Source organism: Martes martes (genome assembly GCF_963455335.1).
Source record: "Martes martes genome assembly, chromosome: 8".
Taxonomy (NCBI): domain Eukaryota; kingdom Metazoa; phylum Chordata; class Mammalia; order Carnivora; family Mustelidae; genus Martes; species Martes martes.
The window spans coordinates 84949896-84967356 of NC_137895.1; the positions used below are offsets into that span (position 1 = coordinate 84949896).

Below are 17461 nucleotides of genomic sequence, written 5' to 3' on the forward strand. Positions count from 1 at the left end.
ACTGCAAGTGTGGCTCCTATCTGTCACCATGCAACGTTATTACAGTACCATTGACTGTATTCCCTATGCTGTGCCTTTCATCTCTGAAAAGAGGCTTTAATTAAAACACATTTATAATGATAGCAAAAGAATTTGGGAGGTGTACTAGAATATTACTATATTTTTTATACCCCTGTCTTATTTTGTTCTAGCTGCCATAACAGACTAGGTAGCTTAGAAAAAACAGAAATTTATTTCTTACAGTTTGCAAGGCTGGAAGTCTAAGGTCACAGTCCGGTGAGGGTCCTCTTCTGGGCTACAGACTGTTTCTCATTGCGATCTCCCACCATATGGCCCCGGGCTGGAGAGCTCTGTGGGGTCTCTTTCATAAAACCACTAATCCCATCATGACGACTCCATTCTCAGGACCTATTCATCTCTCAAAGGTCCCACTGCTAATACCATTATACAACACTAACACTTAAGGATTTCAACAGACAAATTTAGTGCTGGGTGGTGGCAGGCAGGGGTAAGGGGTGGGCACACAAACACTTAAACCATAGCAACCTCTTTTCTTAAAATTTCTCCTTTTGCTTGCTTTGTTGAAATTCTAACTCCCAAGCTATTCCCAAGTATGGCGCATGGATCGGCAGTGTTGATAACTCTGGAGAGTACAAATCTCAGGCCACAAGCCAAACTACCGAATCAGAACCCGCATTTTAACCTGAGATTCCCCAGATGATAAGTATCCACATCAGAACTTGAGAAGTACTCTAACCATGTCCCGCCATTGCATCTCATTAGATTAAAACAAGGTTGTCAAGTATTAAAGCTGAGGTAATTTATGGATTACATAGCCAAGGTAAAGAAATTAATTAAATTTGCAGATAGCCTTTTCTTTATAAACGCAAGGAAGCCAAACTTATCGTAATCAGTCACATTGCACTGCTTTCCCATTTTGTGCTCGTAGTGTAAGCTCAGGTACATTGCTTTGTTAAGCAATATGTTGGAGATACAAACATGAATGTATTGAGGGATTTTATAGCCAAAGAACGTGTGTGGTACGGTCCAGAAGATGGAAATTAGTTTCATGTGTTGTTAATAATGGTATAGAAGCTCTCATATTCACATTTTCAGATTCATTAGTGTTAAATTTCACCTTGGGGAACTATTCACTTGCAACATTTCTAAAGGGCCTTTTATTTATTTATTTTTTTTTTTCTAAAGGGCCTTTTAAATTAGGAAGTTAACAAAGATGTCAAGGATTGCTGGACAGTCTTATATAGTTAATGTATTTAGTGTCTTTCTGTAGTTCTTGACAGTTTCTATTAAAGTCAAATCTTATAATTTTAACTCAAGTGTAGTTATCAGTTATATATAGAATAGAATTTACAAAATAGCAGCTAAATTGTTAACTGTTGATGAGAGGAAAGCAGCTGGAATGGCCCTTCCATTTGGGGGATGGATCACATGTTAGTTTTGGATCTTGTTGAATATATTTTTTCATTCTTATTCTTGCAGATACATCAGGATTCATTTTTGATTTGCAGTCCAATACTGTATTGGCCCAGGGAGGAGCTTTTGAGAACATGAAAGAGAAGGTATGACTAGTTACTCTGGATAGTAAGCTTGAATGTCACTAAAATTTAGATGCTAATACAATCAGTGCCTACACAAACTCATTAAGAAAGTAAAGTATGATTTTGTTTGTATAATTAATATCATAAATATTAGTTAATGTTATAACGAATAATATATAGTAGATGGCTAAGTGTGTATCTCATTTGGCAGTGTTCTTTAAGGAATAACCTGAGTAGGATCTTTCCATACATTTGGAGAGTTCAGAGCAAGAAGAGAAATAGACCTTCCAAGTAGTAATCCTCTGGAAGAAAAACAGGTGTTTTTAGTAGTATAACCCTTAATGAGTTTTATTGAGAAAAACATAAACGCTTTATGTGATTTCTCTATTTTATTAAGAAAAGTAGGGGCGCCTGGGTGGCTCAGTGGGTTAAAGCCTCAGCCTTCAGCTCAGGTCATGGTCCCAGGGTCCTGGGATCGAGCCCTGCATCGGGCTCTCTGCTCAGCAGGGAGCCTGCTTCCTCCTCTCTCTCTCTCTCTCTCTCTGCCTCTCTGCCTACTTGTGATCTCTGTCTGTCAAATAAATAAATAAAATCTTTAAAAAAGAGAAAGAAAAGTATATTGTTGGGGCGCCTGGGTGGCTCAGTGGGCTGAGCCTCTGCCTTTGGCTCAGGTCATGATCTCAGGGTCCTGGGATCGAGCCCCGCGTCGGGCTCTCTGCTCAACGGGGAGCCTGCTTCTTCCTCTCTCTCTGCCTGCCTCTCTGCCTACTTGTGATCTCTGTCTGTCAAATGAATAAATAAAATCTTAAAAAAAAAAAAGAAAAGTATATTGTTGATTATGGAGTCACAGATATACTATATTGGTTGACTAATATAAACACTTTCACATTTTAAGTTATTAGCATCTTTTATCACTGAATCTGTAAGTTTTGCCTATAGTCCATTTTATAGTGATCAGTACTAAGTTTTTTGCTCATCTCAAAAATATATATTACGGATTAGCCCTCTTTGGATTATACATTATATACCTTCCCAGTTTGTGTGGTTTTAAACCTTATCATTGTTCAGGTAAGCCTGAAACAAAAAAAGGGTAGAATGATATAAAAGCAATTATACTAAAGAAGACTTAGGTTCTAATGCAGACTCTGATTATTATTTAGACAAGATACTTTTATTTCTCTTCATATATAAAAGTACTTCCTTTTTAAGCAGTATGGCTGACTAAAGAACCTGGAAACATTCCTGTTATAAAATACCTAGAAATGCAGAATGAAAAATAACGTGCATCATTTAAAATGCATACCATAACACAAAACGTAAAGGATATCCCTAGGGACCAAAGATACAAAGGACACTAAAAACCAGAGTGGTAAGCCTGAGCTAGATAACTCTGATGTGTTTTGCCAGTCTCAGTAGGAGGCCAGTGCCTTGTCCATTAGGCCACTGTTGCCAATCTCAATAAAAATTGGGTTTTACCACCCAGGGCCCTGAAGCCCAAGGGTTGTCCTGGGTTAGGATTTGAGGCTAAGGTCTTATATAAAGTTGAGATCCTAAAAATATTTCACCTTCAGGGAAAGGGTGAACTAGAACAAATCTTCCAACTGACTTCTAAACACAGTATTCATCTGTATGTATTTAGAGGGATATTTTAAAAGACAAAAAGAATTGCAGATCTTTAATTGTATTCAGTGTTTTAGCATTAGTAATATTATGTTGTAGTTTATTAGTAATATTTTTTGAATATTATAGAATAAAGCAAATGAGTAAAAACTTTTAGTGGACAGAAAAGAGATACATATATGAAATTATATAAGAAAAATTATGTAAGAAAAAGCCTTTTAATGTTATATTTGAATTGAAGATGTTTTTATGAACTCATATTTGAATTGAAGATGTTATTATGAACTCATGTTGTAAAAAACAAAATCTCCTAGCTCTGTCCTCTGGAAAAAACCTAGAAATAATGACTCCCCAATAACAATGAACACACCCAGCTCGTAGAGCTTGTTTCTAAGTACTACTCCCAACCAAAAAGAGCCATTACAAGAATTCATCAAAGTTGCTGGATATTAAATTGATACACAAGGGCGCCTGGGTGGCTCAGTCTTTAAGCGCCTGCCTTCAGCTCAGGTCATGATCCCAGGGTCCTGGGATTGAGCCCCACATCGGGCTCCCTGCTCAGCAGGAAACCTGCTTCTCCCTCTCCCACTCCCCCTGCTCATGTTCCCTCTCTTGCTGTGTCTCTCTTAAATAAATAAATAAAAATCTTTTTAAAAATAAATAAATTGATACACAAAAATGAAAAAATATGCAGTTATTCTCAAAGCTCCCAGAACAGAGGTGGGAGGGGGAAGAATGGGTGAAATAGATAAAAGGTATTAAGAGTACACTTATCTTGATGAGCACTAAGAAATGTATAGAGGGGCCCCTGGGTGGCTCAGTGGGTTAAAGCCTCTGCCTTCAGCTCAGGTCATGATCCCAGGGTCCTGGGATCAAGCCCCACATCCGGCTCTCTGCTCAGCAGGGAGCCTGCTTCCCTCCCCTCCTCTCTGCCTGCCTCTGCTTACTTGTGATCTCTGTCTGTCAAATAAATAAATAAAATCTTTAAAAAAAATGTATAGAATTATTGAATCATTATATTGTAACTAATACAACACTGTATGTTAATTATACTTGAATTAAAAAGAAAACCTTAGGAATAAATCCAGCAAAATTGGCATTTCTGTTTTATTTTATTTAAAAAAATTTTTTTAAATATTTATTTTATTTTAGAGCATGCACAAATAGGGGAAAGGGTATAGTGAGAGGGAGAGAGAGAACCTCCAGCAGTCTCCCCACTGAGCGTGAAGCCTGCTGGGAGGGGCTAGATCCCATGACCTGAGACCATAGCCCCAGTTGAAATCAGGAGTCCTCCAACTCAACCAACTGAGCCATCCAGGCGCTCCTTGGTATATCTATTTTAGAGAACAACTTGGTATTATATAACGAATCTGTAGATGCCCTAATATTCAAGAATTCTAGTGATTATACACAATAGAGATATTCTCTCACTCTTCACCGATGTGATTTTTTTTCTTCTTTAATTGCTTACAATGTGATAAACATTGTTAAAAGCACTGAAGATTCAGCAGCAAATAAGCAAAGGAATGTTCATTCCAGCATTTTTCATAATAGCCAAACATTGGAAACAACATAAGTGACCACCAACAGGAGAATGAATAAACTGGCTATATTCATACAACAGAAATGTTATGTAGCAGTTAAAATAAATAAGAGATGCATTTATCTACGAACAAAACAATCTCAAAAAAGATGTTTTGTGAAAAAAGCAAATTGAAGATAGATATGTATGATATATTTATGTCAGGCAAAACAATAGTATATATTACCTATGGATATATACATCATAAAAGTGCAAAAACCTGTATCAAGATAATACCAAATTCAAGGCAGAAATCTCTGTGAAGAGGAAGGGGATGAGTTTTGTGTGGGACTTAATGGGGACTTCAGTGCCCGTCTGCTTTGTTGTATTAAACCGACTGTCATGTAGTGAGCGTTCATTATGTTTTGTATGCCTGAAACAGTTTATAATAACTTAAATTATAGTGTTATTATACAATGCAGTGTTACGAAGTAAAAAAAATTCTTTTTTGAATCAAAAATGTTTTGAAAAATACTACTGAAAAATGTAAGTTGTTACTTACATTCAGCTTTCTACATTTCTCCATGGTAGGCTAAGATGAGGAAATATTGATGGTAAGTTAATACCTGGTATCCAATTAAACCACCCTTTCTTGAAATAAAATCTAGCACATATCTTCTATTTCTAGAAATGTTCTGCTTTTCTGAGTTTTGAAATTAACTTCTTATGGCTGTTATCACTCATCTATTAGTCATTTCCAGTGAGATGGTTGTACGTACTCTCACTGACATTAAAGAGCGATACATACCATTTTTTCCATTACTCTCTGTAATAGGCAACAGTTGCCAACTGACGAACTAATGCTAGAATTAAATGATCCTGTTCTCTTTTCCAGATAAATGCGGTACGTGCAATAGTTCCCAATAAGAGCAATAATGAAATCATCCTAGTTTTGCAGCACTTTGATAATTGTGTGGACAAAACAGTACAAGCGTTCATGGAAGGTAATCCTTGTTCAGTTTTTAAATAAGTATATTTGTTCAAATAGAAGTTGCTTCAGACTTCTATAACATTCATTCGGCAGTCTGGTGTTTCATAGGTGATACAGCAGACCCCATGATAACATGGCTTTTTTTTTTTTTTAAGATACCTCTTGAAGATACCTCTTTCAGCCCTAGAAGTAATTCATTCATAAGCTGTATGATATCTTAGAATAGGACACAAGCTAAGAAAGCTCATTTTACTCAAAATGTTTTCTGTTAATTTTAAGAACAAATTGTGTGGCTAGTGGTATAAGAGACTTGACTGGAACTGGGTTGAATACGAATTTAAGAAACACCTAGTGACAAACCAGTGACCCAGCAGTCCAGCGACAGATGAAAAATTCAGGGATTTGACATTCTCTTCCAGGCTTCTACTTCTAGACTGTTTAGTCTGGTTCCTGCAAGTGATTCAAATGTAAGGGTTTCAGTTTCCTTATCTAAAGAGGGTGTGTGTGTGTGTGTGTGTGTGTGTGTGTGTGTGTGTGTTTAAGATTTTATTTATTTATTTATTTGACAGAAAGAGAGAGAGAGTACAAGTAGAAGGGGAGGGGCAGGGAGAGGGAGAAGCAGGCTCCTGGCCAGCAGAGAGCCTGATGCGGGGCTCAGTCCCAGCACCCTGGGCTCTCGACCTAAGCCGAAGGCAGATGCTTACCGACTGAGCCACCCAGGAGCCCCAGTTTCCTTATTGAACATACAGAAGAATGGTGTGTTTAGCTCAGCTTTCAGTTTATAGAGTTGACGAGTGTTTTATAAACTTCTTTCTACATGACTTGTTTGAGAAAAACTTGGCCTGAAGCTATTGCTTCCTTGAACAGCAGCGCCAAGTTAGGTCTTCCTGTTTCTATTCTTCTGGATTTTTCAGTGTATAAGAAACAGACCCAAAGACAGTAAGGTTTTTCTTTATCATCATCTGTTTTCATTATAATGTTGGTATTTGGGTCTAGGGTGGTGTATAGCTCTGTCTAAAACAACATAGCCTTGGGGCACCTGGGTGGCTCAGTCGTTAGGCGTCTGCCTTCAGCTTAGGTCGTGGTCCCAGGGTCCTGGGATGGAGCCCCATCAGGCTTTCTGCTCAGCGGGAAGCCTGCTTCTCCCTCTCCCACTCCCCCGGTTTGTGTTCCCTCTCTCGCTGTGTCTCTTTCTGTCAAATAAATAAATAAAATCTTAATAAATAAAAGACAATAATAAAACTAAAATAAAACAACATAGCCAAGGTGATACGTGATCTTCTAGAGGGGATGGCATAGCATATTTGGGCTAAAACCAGTTATCTTTGTGTTTGGTCTACACTTTATAAATAAAAGTATCTTCAAAATGTTCAGGCTGCATTACTCTCTTCTTAGAAGAACTTACTAAGGAAATTACATGGAGAAGGGGGATCTAAATGGAGAGATATTCCATAAGTATAATGTGATTGTCTTACTACATTAGCTCAGAGACTTGAACCTTAACCTTTCCCTATTAGGAAGAGACTTGAACCTTAACCTTTCCCTATTAGGAACTTTGGAAATTGTTCAGCAATTACAAAATGCAGGGACACTAATTCCTGGTTGACCAGGCATGTGGTAGAAGAGAAAAATCTGTTAATTGGTTTCTTTTACAGGTAGTGCCAGTGAAGTACTCAAAGAATGGACAGTAACAGGCAAGAAAAAGGTAAAAATGAATTAAATTTAAGACCATAATATTGGCACTTGTATTATTAAAAAAATTTAGGCCCTGCAAAAATATTTGAAAGAAAAGATTTACATATGCGACTTCACTTCCTCTGGTTTAAAAAAGTCCAGTGACACCGAAACACAGTTGTGTATGTAGAGTACCACACAGTCTCTTTCACATGATTTAAGGCTTGAACTCATGACCCTGAGGTAGAGTCACATGCTCTACAGACTGAATCAGCCAGGCGTCCCTCTGTTCACTTTTCTTCAGTATTTTTTCTTTCTGTTCCTCAGACTCGACAATTTCCATTCTCCCATCTTCAGGTTCACTGATTTATTTTTCTTTTGTCTGCTGAAATCTGCCTTTGACTCTCTTTAGTGAATTTTAAAATTTCAGTTACTCTACTTTTCAGCTCCAGTATTTCTTTATTAATTTCTTTTAGGTTTCCTATCTCTTTATTGATTCTTCATTTTGTTCATACTTTGTTTTCTTGATTTTTCTCTACATCTTGTAGTTTTTTTGAGCAACTTTAAGAGAATTATTTCATTTTCTTTTAAGTTTTTATTTAAATTCCAGTTAGATAACATGCAGTGTAATATTAGTTTCAGGTGTACAATATAGTGATGCAACACTTCATACAACATTTGTGCTCATCACAAGGGTCCTCTTCATCCACATTACCCATTTCACCCTTCCCCCTCCCCCCCTCCCCTCTGGTGACCAGCAGTTTGTTCTCTATAGTTAAGAGGAAGACAGTTATTTTAGTCTTTAATGTACCTGCCAAGAGATCTTTTTCAGGGGCAGTTTCTGTTGATTGTTTTTTGGTTTTGTTTTTTCCTTTAAATAGACCATACTTGTTTTTTGTGTGGTTTTTGTGCCTTGGGATTTTTTTTGGAAAACTGGACCTTTGAATCTAACAGTATGGTAACTTTGGAAATCAGATTCTCCCCCTTCCTCAGGGTTTGCTTATTTTTTGTTATTGTCAGTTTCCTGGGGCACTGCTCTTTCTATTCCCCAGGAAGTCACTCAAGCCAAAGAGGGTGGGGCTTGGAACAATGGGAGGAGGTGCAACAGCACTGATGCCTGCCTCTTTGTCTGCACTTCTATGATCAAAAGCAGCAATCAGTGATTAGAGCCCAGATCCCCAATATTTGGAGGACAGGGTTCTCTTTGTCTATCCTGGCTCCCATAATTTGTGCAAGCTGCTCCAAGAACAGGTGCACGGCTGCCTGTCCCCTAGGGGAACTGCTTCTATAGTAGGAGCCGACACTAACTGAAATTAACCACAATTTACTGTCCAGGTCTTCACCTGCAAATTGCAAGCCTTCAATAGACTCCAGAGTTCCAAAATAGTTATATCAGACAAATTCTACCGTGTAATTGTTGTCTAGTGAGACAGATTACTGGTGCTTCCACTCTGTCATCTTCCCAGAGTCCTCTCCAGTACAGTTTTAATTTCTGTCTCTTATTAGACTGAGGTTCCACTTCATTACATAAGTTTCTGTCCTATACCAGTTTTTTCTATTGGGTTATTGTTTTCTTTGGTTTTTGTTACACCTCTGTATACATTTAATGTTTTGTATATACGTTGGACATGTATTTCACATTTTAAAATTTATGTTTTGATTTTGCTTATGGCAGGTTTTACCATACATAAATTTTTTATATTTATGTGTTTGAGTTCATCCAAGGCATTTTACATAGTTATTTTAGTCAGTAGCTCAAGATAGACAAAAATATGTTCAGTTTCTGGAAGAGCATATGAGAAATTGGTAACATTGACTATCTTTGGTAACTAGAGTTACCACTCTGGATTGTTTGGGGGGGGTGTCTTTCTTTTCTTTTTTCCAAATCTTTAATAATCATTAGAACAAAAAGAAGAAAAGCAAACCCAAGCCTTCAGCAGAACCAAGTAACAGTATCCCAGATTCCAGTAAATCGGTTTCCATTCAAGAGGAACAGTCTGTGGCTTCTTCAGAAAAAGGTGGTATTAATGGTTACCATGTCAACGGTGCCATCAATGATACTGAGTCTGTGGACTCTCTCAGTGAGGGTATGGAGATACTTTCAATAGATGCCAGAGAATTGGAAGATCCTGAGTCTGCCACACCAGATATGCTGGATAGAACAGGTGAGTTTATTAACAGGTCTTTGAAAAGTTGCATTCTGTTGAAAAATACAAGGGCTTCCTGGTTGAGAAAGCAATCAAATTACATTCAATTTTAGCTTTTTACTTTTTAGTTTTTGTTGCCTTTTATATGAAAGAGTCACATTTTGTACAGCTGATTCTTGAACAACATGGGTGTTTGGGTTCACTTATATGCGGATTTTTTTTTTTCAAAAATACAGTACTGTAAATATATTTTCTCTTCCTAATGATTTTCCTTTTTTAAAAAATTTTTAATTTTTTAAATTTCTTTTCGGTGTACCGGAATTCATTGTTTATGCACCATACCCAGTGCTCCATGCAGTATGTGCCCTAATGATTTTCTTAATAACATCTTCTTTTCTCCAGCTTACTTTATTGTAAGAATACAGGATATAATACATACAAAGTATAAAATATGTGTTTATCAACTGTTTATGTTATTGGTAAGGCTTCTGGTTAACAACAGTAGGCTATTAAGTTTTGGGAGAGTCAAAGTTATATAAAGATTTTCAACTGCAGGGGACAGTGGGGGGGTTAGTGCCCCAATGCCCACATTGTTTAAGGATCAACTGTAATTACCAAAGAAAAATATAATTTTTATTCCATTGTCTCATATTTTAATTTTAGTTTAAGTCAGTCTTTTTTTTTTTTTAAGACTTCTATTTATTTATTTGACAGACAGAGATTACAAGTAGGCAGAGAGGCAGGCAGAGAGAGAGGAAGGGAAGCAGGCTCCCTGCTGAGCAGAGAGCTCGATGCTGGGCTCGATCCCAGGACCCTGGGACCGTGACCTGAGCCGAAGGCAGAGGCGCCAACCTACTAAGCCACCCATGTGCCCCTCCGCCTTTTTAAAAAAGATTTTATTCATCCATCTGGAAGAGAGAGAAAGCACAAGAGGGGGAAGGGTCACAGGGAGAAGCAGACTTCCTGCCAAGCAGGGAACCTGATGCTGGACTGGATCCCAGGATTCCAGGATCATGACCTGAGCCAAAGGCAGTCGCTTAACCAACTGAGCCACCACCCAGGTGCCCAGTTTAAGTCAGTCTTGTGGAAATCTTCCAATTTAATAATCCCTTAGTAGTTAGAGATTACAAAAGGTGACCTTAAGTTTTTTTTAATTGTGTAGTTACTAAGAAAATGATGAGTTGATATCAATGGTGTTACTCTAAGACTCAACACAGTGAGGAATATATAATAATAACTGTAATCCAATGGCTTTCATGAGCAGTAGACTGTCGGCTTTTATAGTCCCACATTTGTTTTCTAGTAAAGATTTAAGATTAGTGTTAGTTGTAAGTTCACATATCTTGCACATATTTTGTTTTATTAACCATTTTGATGACTATTGGGAAGATATTGGGAGTATCTTTTTTTTTTGAAGATTTATTTATTTGAGATTGAGAGAGGGAATGCACACTTAGAAGAGGGGCAGAAGGAGCGGGAAAGAGACAGCTAAGCAGACTCTGTGCTGCGCGTGGAGCCCAACATGGGGCTCAAGCTCCTCACCCTGATATAAGGCTCTGAGCCGAAACCTAGAGCCAGATGCTTAACCAACTGTGCCACCCAAATGCCCGGGGAATATCTCTTTTAAAATTGTTTTTTTAATTACTTGTTTGTTAATCCATTTCCCCTTGCTTTGTTGCTGCTAACCTTATTAATGTAATGACAATTTAAGAATTATCCTGTACTTCTTTCATGTTCTTTTATTGAGGAGTTTGCTCACACGCAAAGACTTAGAGAAAGATACAGCACCTATGCTGATGTCAAACAAAGCAAAAACAGTCAGCGGCTTCCTTTTTTTTCCTGAGCTGGCTCTTCTCTTATTTCCTCTTTGCCCTTTTCCTAAAACTTCTAAGATTCTTTGTTCCCTGGAACAATGTAAAACTCTTTTCCTTAACATAATTTACAGAAGCTATCAGAAATTAGTGCTATTGACTTTCTGCACTCCTTGTGCCCAGAGCTACCAAGATACAGGGAACAAGCTAGCTTATCTCGCAGTGGGTTAACACAGACTTGTCTTCATTCAGGACACAGCTTAGGGCTGAGCCAGACGCTCCAACTGCTTCTGCTCTTTGTTCTATTTTGTCAGTCGTTTTCGTTCACGGCCTTTAAGAGGCATAGTTCTGCCTGGAACATTTTTACCTTTCTTGTTTGTTTATACTTAAGACTGCTTGATTGTTATACCCCTAAATTTTACTCTAAAATACTGGCCTCTTTCTTCGACAGGGTCCATGCTGGAGAATGGCATCTCTGATTTTGAGCCCAAGTCTTTGACTATGCAGTCTACTCAGAATTCTCAACAAAATAGGAATGCTGCCAGAACTCTTTCACGACCAACCACAGCACCTCAGTTCGCAAATCTGGGGATGGAAGATGTTCCGCCCTCCTCCACCAACAAAAAGCTAGGTAAATCAGAAGCCTACCTTTGAGAGAAAACAAAACAAAAAAATCTGGTTTTGGCTAGTGAGGGCAGATTATCTCCTTCTTCCCACAGATAAGGTCTCAAAATGGTAGCAGGTAATACGTTTTCTGTTTTTTAGGCAGTAACTACCCCTATCTAACTCCGTGTGCACAGTTGGAGCTTGATAGTGTTTTAGATGTTGTGCAGTCTTGTTACAATGACGGGGATCCATTTAGTGAATGAAAGTCAAACTCTACTGGTCAGGAATGACTTTTCTGGTAACATTAACTTGTTTATTTGCTTTACTGCAACATTTTTGTACTGTTTCCTTCTTTTTTATCTCCTGGTTGACTTAACAGTAAAAAGCTCTGCCATCTCTGACATGACATTTTAAAAATATTTTTCATTTCTCTTCACAACTTCGCGCTCTTGGTAATATCTGTCAGACTCGAGCTTTAAACAAGATCATTTTCTCTTAAGTAAGTACTCAGCATTGACTGGTGGTAGCTCTGTGCTTTTTTTTTTAACTGTAATAATCATTTAAATAATCAGGCAGTAATTAAACAGGTAGAGATGACAGCCTTTCTGAGTGTCACACATCTAAGCAAGGAAGGTGGTCTACTCCACAAAGAAACAGAAATGTAAAAGACACTTGTAACCTGTAGCTCTTCACTGAATTATTTATTCCACATGAGCTAAATTTAATTAGTGAAGCTTTCCTTTTAAATCTAGCATAACCCTCAGCTTGGTGCAGAAAAGCACATCAAAAAATATTCGGTCAAACAAAAAGAAAAGGATGAGTCTTGAAAGCTTTTAAGTAGATTTGGAAAGAAATCAAGTGGAATTTAAATACAAAATGGAAAATCTGTATCTTGGCACATTAAAAACTTAGATCCATGATTCCACCTATCAATTGTACATATAACTTTGACATTAGTGAATATAGAAAGGTCAGTAGAACTCTTAGACTGGTTGGAATGTGTTGGGTAGGTAAATATATTTCATCTTTATCTACAAAGTCGGCTTATCCACATATAATGTTTCAAATTGTACTACACAGAGAGAATTTTATTAATTTTACAGTGTCTACATGGTGAATTATATTCTACTGAGTTCTGTCACTTAGTTTTGAAACTTTGGTACATATTCAAATACTTATTTTTGTAGCGTTTTTTCTTACTTTGATTTCATTTTGGATAGTTTTTGAAGTTGCTATCTTCAAATCCATTAATCTTTTTTTTTTAACAGTGTCTAATCTGCTGTTAGTTCCATCCAGTGTATTTTTAATCTCGGACATTGTCTTTTCTTCATCTCTAGAGGTTCAGTTGGGGTTTTTTAAAGTATCATCCATGTCTCTCCTTAACATGTTTATGTTTTCCTCTGTCTTCTTCACCATATGGTATCTGATTACATTAGCTGTTTTGATGTCCGTATTTACTTGATTCTACATCTGTGACATCTTTGCATCTGCTTCTGTTCTTTGATTTTTCTCTTCGCTCTGGGTCATATTTGTCCCCCTCTTTGTATGCCTAGTAATTTTTTCTTGGATGCCAGACATGTGAATTTTTCTTTTTGATTGCTAGATATTTTTGTGTTTTATCTAAGTATTCTTTTTTTTTTTTTTTAAGATTTTATTTATTTATTTAAGAGAGAGAGCATAAGCAGGGGGAGGGGCAAAGAGAGGAGAAGCAGGTTCCCGGCTGAGCAGGAGCCAGACTTCAGGCTCCATCCCAGGACCCTGGGATCATGACCTGAACCGAAGCCAGACGTTTAGCAGGCAGAGCCAGCCAGGAGCCCTATTTAATTATTCTTATGATTTGTTTTGAGACTATTATTTGATGATAGTCTGAGGCTTGCTTTTAAGCTTTGTTAGATGGAACTAGAGTAGCCTTTAGAGATAATTTTGCCTCATTACAAAGGCAGTAGCCTTCCAAGTGCTCGACTGGTCCCCCTTTCTGGCGGGTGTAAACACAAACTATTTGTGGTCTGGGTGAGGTCTGGGGGTTGTTCTACCTGTTCCTTTCCATTGGTTCTTTTTCCTGTCTCAGTAGTTTCCTCACACCGATGCATTCAGAATCCTCTGTAGATCTCTACAGTTTTCTCATCTTTGTGTACCTCTCTCCTCCCCAGTATTCTGCCCTTAGAATTCTCCCCACCTTGGCCTCCCCAGTTCTCGACTCTCCCCCCTCAATTCAGGATTAGGATTTCTCCTCCTTGCGCTGCAGCCTGGAAACTCTTGTGGCAGTAAGCTGGGGCAATCAGAGTCCTCAGGCTTCTGTTTTCTCAGGAAAAAAGTACTTCCTAATGTCTGTTTTATGAGAACCAAGTTTCATATGTTTTTTTCTGTGTGTATATGTTTAGACGGGAGGATGAACCCAACTCCTATTATTCCATCTTGGCCAGGATACTGTTTTGTTTTTTGTTCTTTTGTTTTTTGTTTTTAATCTATGAAAACATCAATTTTTTGTCGAGGAGTGTGGCCCCTTAGGGAATATTCTTAGTCCACCAGCATTTGCTATGTTACATGTGTGGGTGTCCATATCCATCTTTCAAGTTACCTGTGCTCCTTTTTTGTATTAATTCTTGGGGTTTTTTTCCCCAAGGTTCCAATATTGAAAAATCTGTGAAAGACCTCCAGCGCTGCACAGTGTCTCTTGCACGGTATCGAGTTGTAGTTAAAGAAGAGATGGATGCTTCCATTAAGAAAATGAAACAAGCTTTTGCTGAGTTGCAGAGCTGGTAAGTTAAGTTGCCTTTGATCACAACGGCACAAAAAGGGTCACTTACGAAGATGCTCAGCCACTCGCCAGGTACTTTAATTCCTGACTCTTAACTGTTTTAGATAGTTGGGAGAAACTTAGAAGTCCTGTGGTATATTTAGCTTTCTGCTTCATTCAGCTCCTTTGGGTCACAGTGTGGGAATGGGTAGTACAGAGAACTCATGTTCTAGGAACGGGCCTGAGGCTGATAGTCTTCAGAAAGGGACAGATAATTATAGAGTAGATCATGTGTCCTTACTTTAGGGTCTGTCTCTTCTTGCAGGAACCTGCAACAAATGACATGATGTTTTTGGAAAGTTACGAAGTAGAAAAGATCTGTTTTTGCTTTCCTTCCTCCTGTCATCCTTCCTAATGCAGCCTGTCCAAATTGTCTTTTCTGTGTCTTATTACTAGCCATTGACTTGTTTTAATTTTGTGCTTTTCAAGCTGTATTCTAAAAAATAGTCATATCTTAAAATATATTAATATGTTTTGTAGGGGAAATAGGGTTTGGTAGTTAAAGAGATTTTAAAGTACTTTTTTAAAACATTTGACTATGGACTTTTTTTTTTTTTAATTCATTTGACAGGCAGAGAGGTAAGCAGAGAGAGAGGGAGGGAAGCAGGCCCCCTGCTGAGCAGAGAGCCCAATGTGGGGCTCGATCCCAGAACTCTGGGATCATGACCTGAGCCGAAGGCAGAGGCTTTAACCCACTGAGCCACCCAGACGCCCCTTTCTTTCTTTCTTTTTTTTTTTTTTTAAGATTTTATTTATTTATTTGACAGACAGAGATCACAAGTAGGCAGAGAGGCAGGCAGAGAGAGAGAGGAAGGGAAGCAGGCTCCCTGCTGAGCAGAGAGCCCGATGCGGGGCTCGATCCCAGGACCCTGAGATCATGACCTGAGCTGAAGGCAGAGGCTTAACCCACTGAGCCACCCAGGTGCCCCTGACTACTGGACTTCTTCAGTGCTTTTCCAATGCTGATGTGCACTGCAAATCTACAAGAGGAAGCCATATATCATGCCGTTTCCCAAGTGTATTTGATTATAGAATCTTTGCGGGGGAGAAGTGTATTCTAATGTTTTTGAACACTGAAGCTGTTTTAACTATCATATATTAAGGTGTTAACTAATACTGAAACCCTAACTCCTTCCCAGTATTTGTATTTTATAAGGAACTTTTTTGAAAGTAGAAAAGCCCTGGGGCGCCTGCGTGGCTCAGTGGGTTGAACCTCTGGCTTCTGCTCAGGTCGTGATCTCAGGGTCCTGGGATCGAGTCCCACGTCGCGCTCTCTGCTCAGCGGGGAGCCTGCTTCCTCCTCTCTCTGCCTACTTGTGATTTCTCTCTCTTTCAAATAAGTAAGTGAAATCTTTAAAAAAAAAAGAGAGAGAAAGAAAGAAATAGAAAATAGAAAAGCCCGGAGGACCAAATTCAGTAAAGCGGTGGAAAGACAAGCAGCTAGGTTGATGTTTGGGGTTTTAAGACTGCTCTGCTGCTTTGTAAAACCTGCCTGGATCTGAAATGTGAGAGGAAGGGTTCATGAGTACAGAGAACCTACCCTCCTCTTCCTCCCAACCCTCCATCTTTTTTCTTTTTCTGTGGTTGCAGTCAGCCATGTGTCTGTTCATAAACTTAGTTTGGTCACTTCGTGCCACAGGAAACAAGAGATAGGCGGAGTGTAGCTAGCCTTAGTCCTCCTGTGGGATTGAAGGAGGGGGTGAATTAACGAAGATTTAGAATAAAGCCTCCATAAAGTTGCTGACACCTACTTTTACCATATGAAAAATGTAGAATGGTCCACTAAATCATCATAACCAAAAAGTCCTTCAAGATAGATATTTCATCTGCTAGTCTACCCATCCTTTGTCCCAAATCCTGAGTTTTCCCTTTCAGGTTTTATAGCTAGAAACTTAATGTCATATCTTCTGTTTTTCTTTTTACATACATGTTTATTTCAGCCAAATTACTTGTCTCAAGACTTAACATTCAGATTTCCTCTTCGGTATAATTGTTAATGCCACTTTTCTATCCTAATATGTTCTTCTGTATCTTCATACTTCTCTAAATCTAACCAGTCCTCTCAAACTTAAATTTAGCTCTAACTTCTGGAAATATTTCTAGGTAATTGATTTCTACTCCTCCTGATCCTTCTGGGAGGAAGCATCATGACCTTTGCCCTGGATTGTTATCATATCGCATTTTATTGACTCATTTTGAAAAGAATAAAGAGCTAAGAGTAGGTCATCACAACTTTGCTTTGATAAGTCTCTGGTCTCCATGATTATTTAGCTTACTGATTGCTTAGCCACAGGATCTGATTCTATTCAGAAACAGCCTGAACCAGGAAACACAGTTCCGGGAGAGAGATTTGTGAGTTCCTGTTGACTTGGAACCCAGCCAGGGGGAGCCTCCTTCAATAAATGACAAATGAAATGGTTTCCTGCCTGGGAACTGTGTATTTAGGATTGATTAGCAGACGTGGCAACCAGGTCAGTTTAACTTGAGGAAAGAGATTTATCTGCCCTTTCCTGCTGGTGCCCTTCTCTCTGGCTGATTGGGTTTTATAGTACTACCTTATTTCAGTGCCCCTTGTAGTTACGACTTCAAGACATAATTGGCAGGTGAGCTAACTCCATTTGGCACCAAACCAGAACTTGGAGTTAATGTCACTTAGGAAGAGTCATTTTTTTGTGTTGGTTATGGTATAAAAGAAAAGCAAAGTATTTTAACAAATTTGCAACAGTAAGATTAC

General features: G+C 38.4%; 1 protein-coding gene across 1 annotated transcript in view; it reads left to right on the forward strand.

Moving 5' to 3' along the window:
• The window catches only part of SPATS2 (spermatogenesis associated serine rich 2), a 143958-nt gene that overhangs the window by 106923 nt on the left and 19574 nt on the right, over window positions 1-17461 (forward strand). Inside the window, exons 3-8 of the mRNA XM_080811051.1 lie at window positions 1501-1580; window positions 5597-5705; window positions 7348-7397; window positions 9270-9531; window positions 11776-11955; window positions 14554-14689. Of these exons, the coding sequence (XP_080667177.1) occupies window positions 1501-1580; window positions 5597-5705; window positions 7348-7397; window positions 9270-9531; window positions 11776-11955; window positions 14554-14689 (817 nt within the window). The remainder of the gene's footprint in view (window positions 1-1500; window positions 1581-5596; window positions 5706-7347; window positions 7398-9269; window positions 9532-11775; window positions 11956-14553; window positions 14690-17461) is intronic.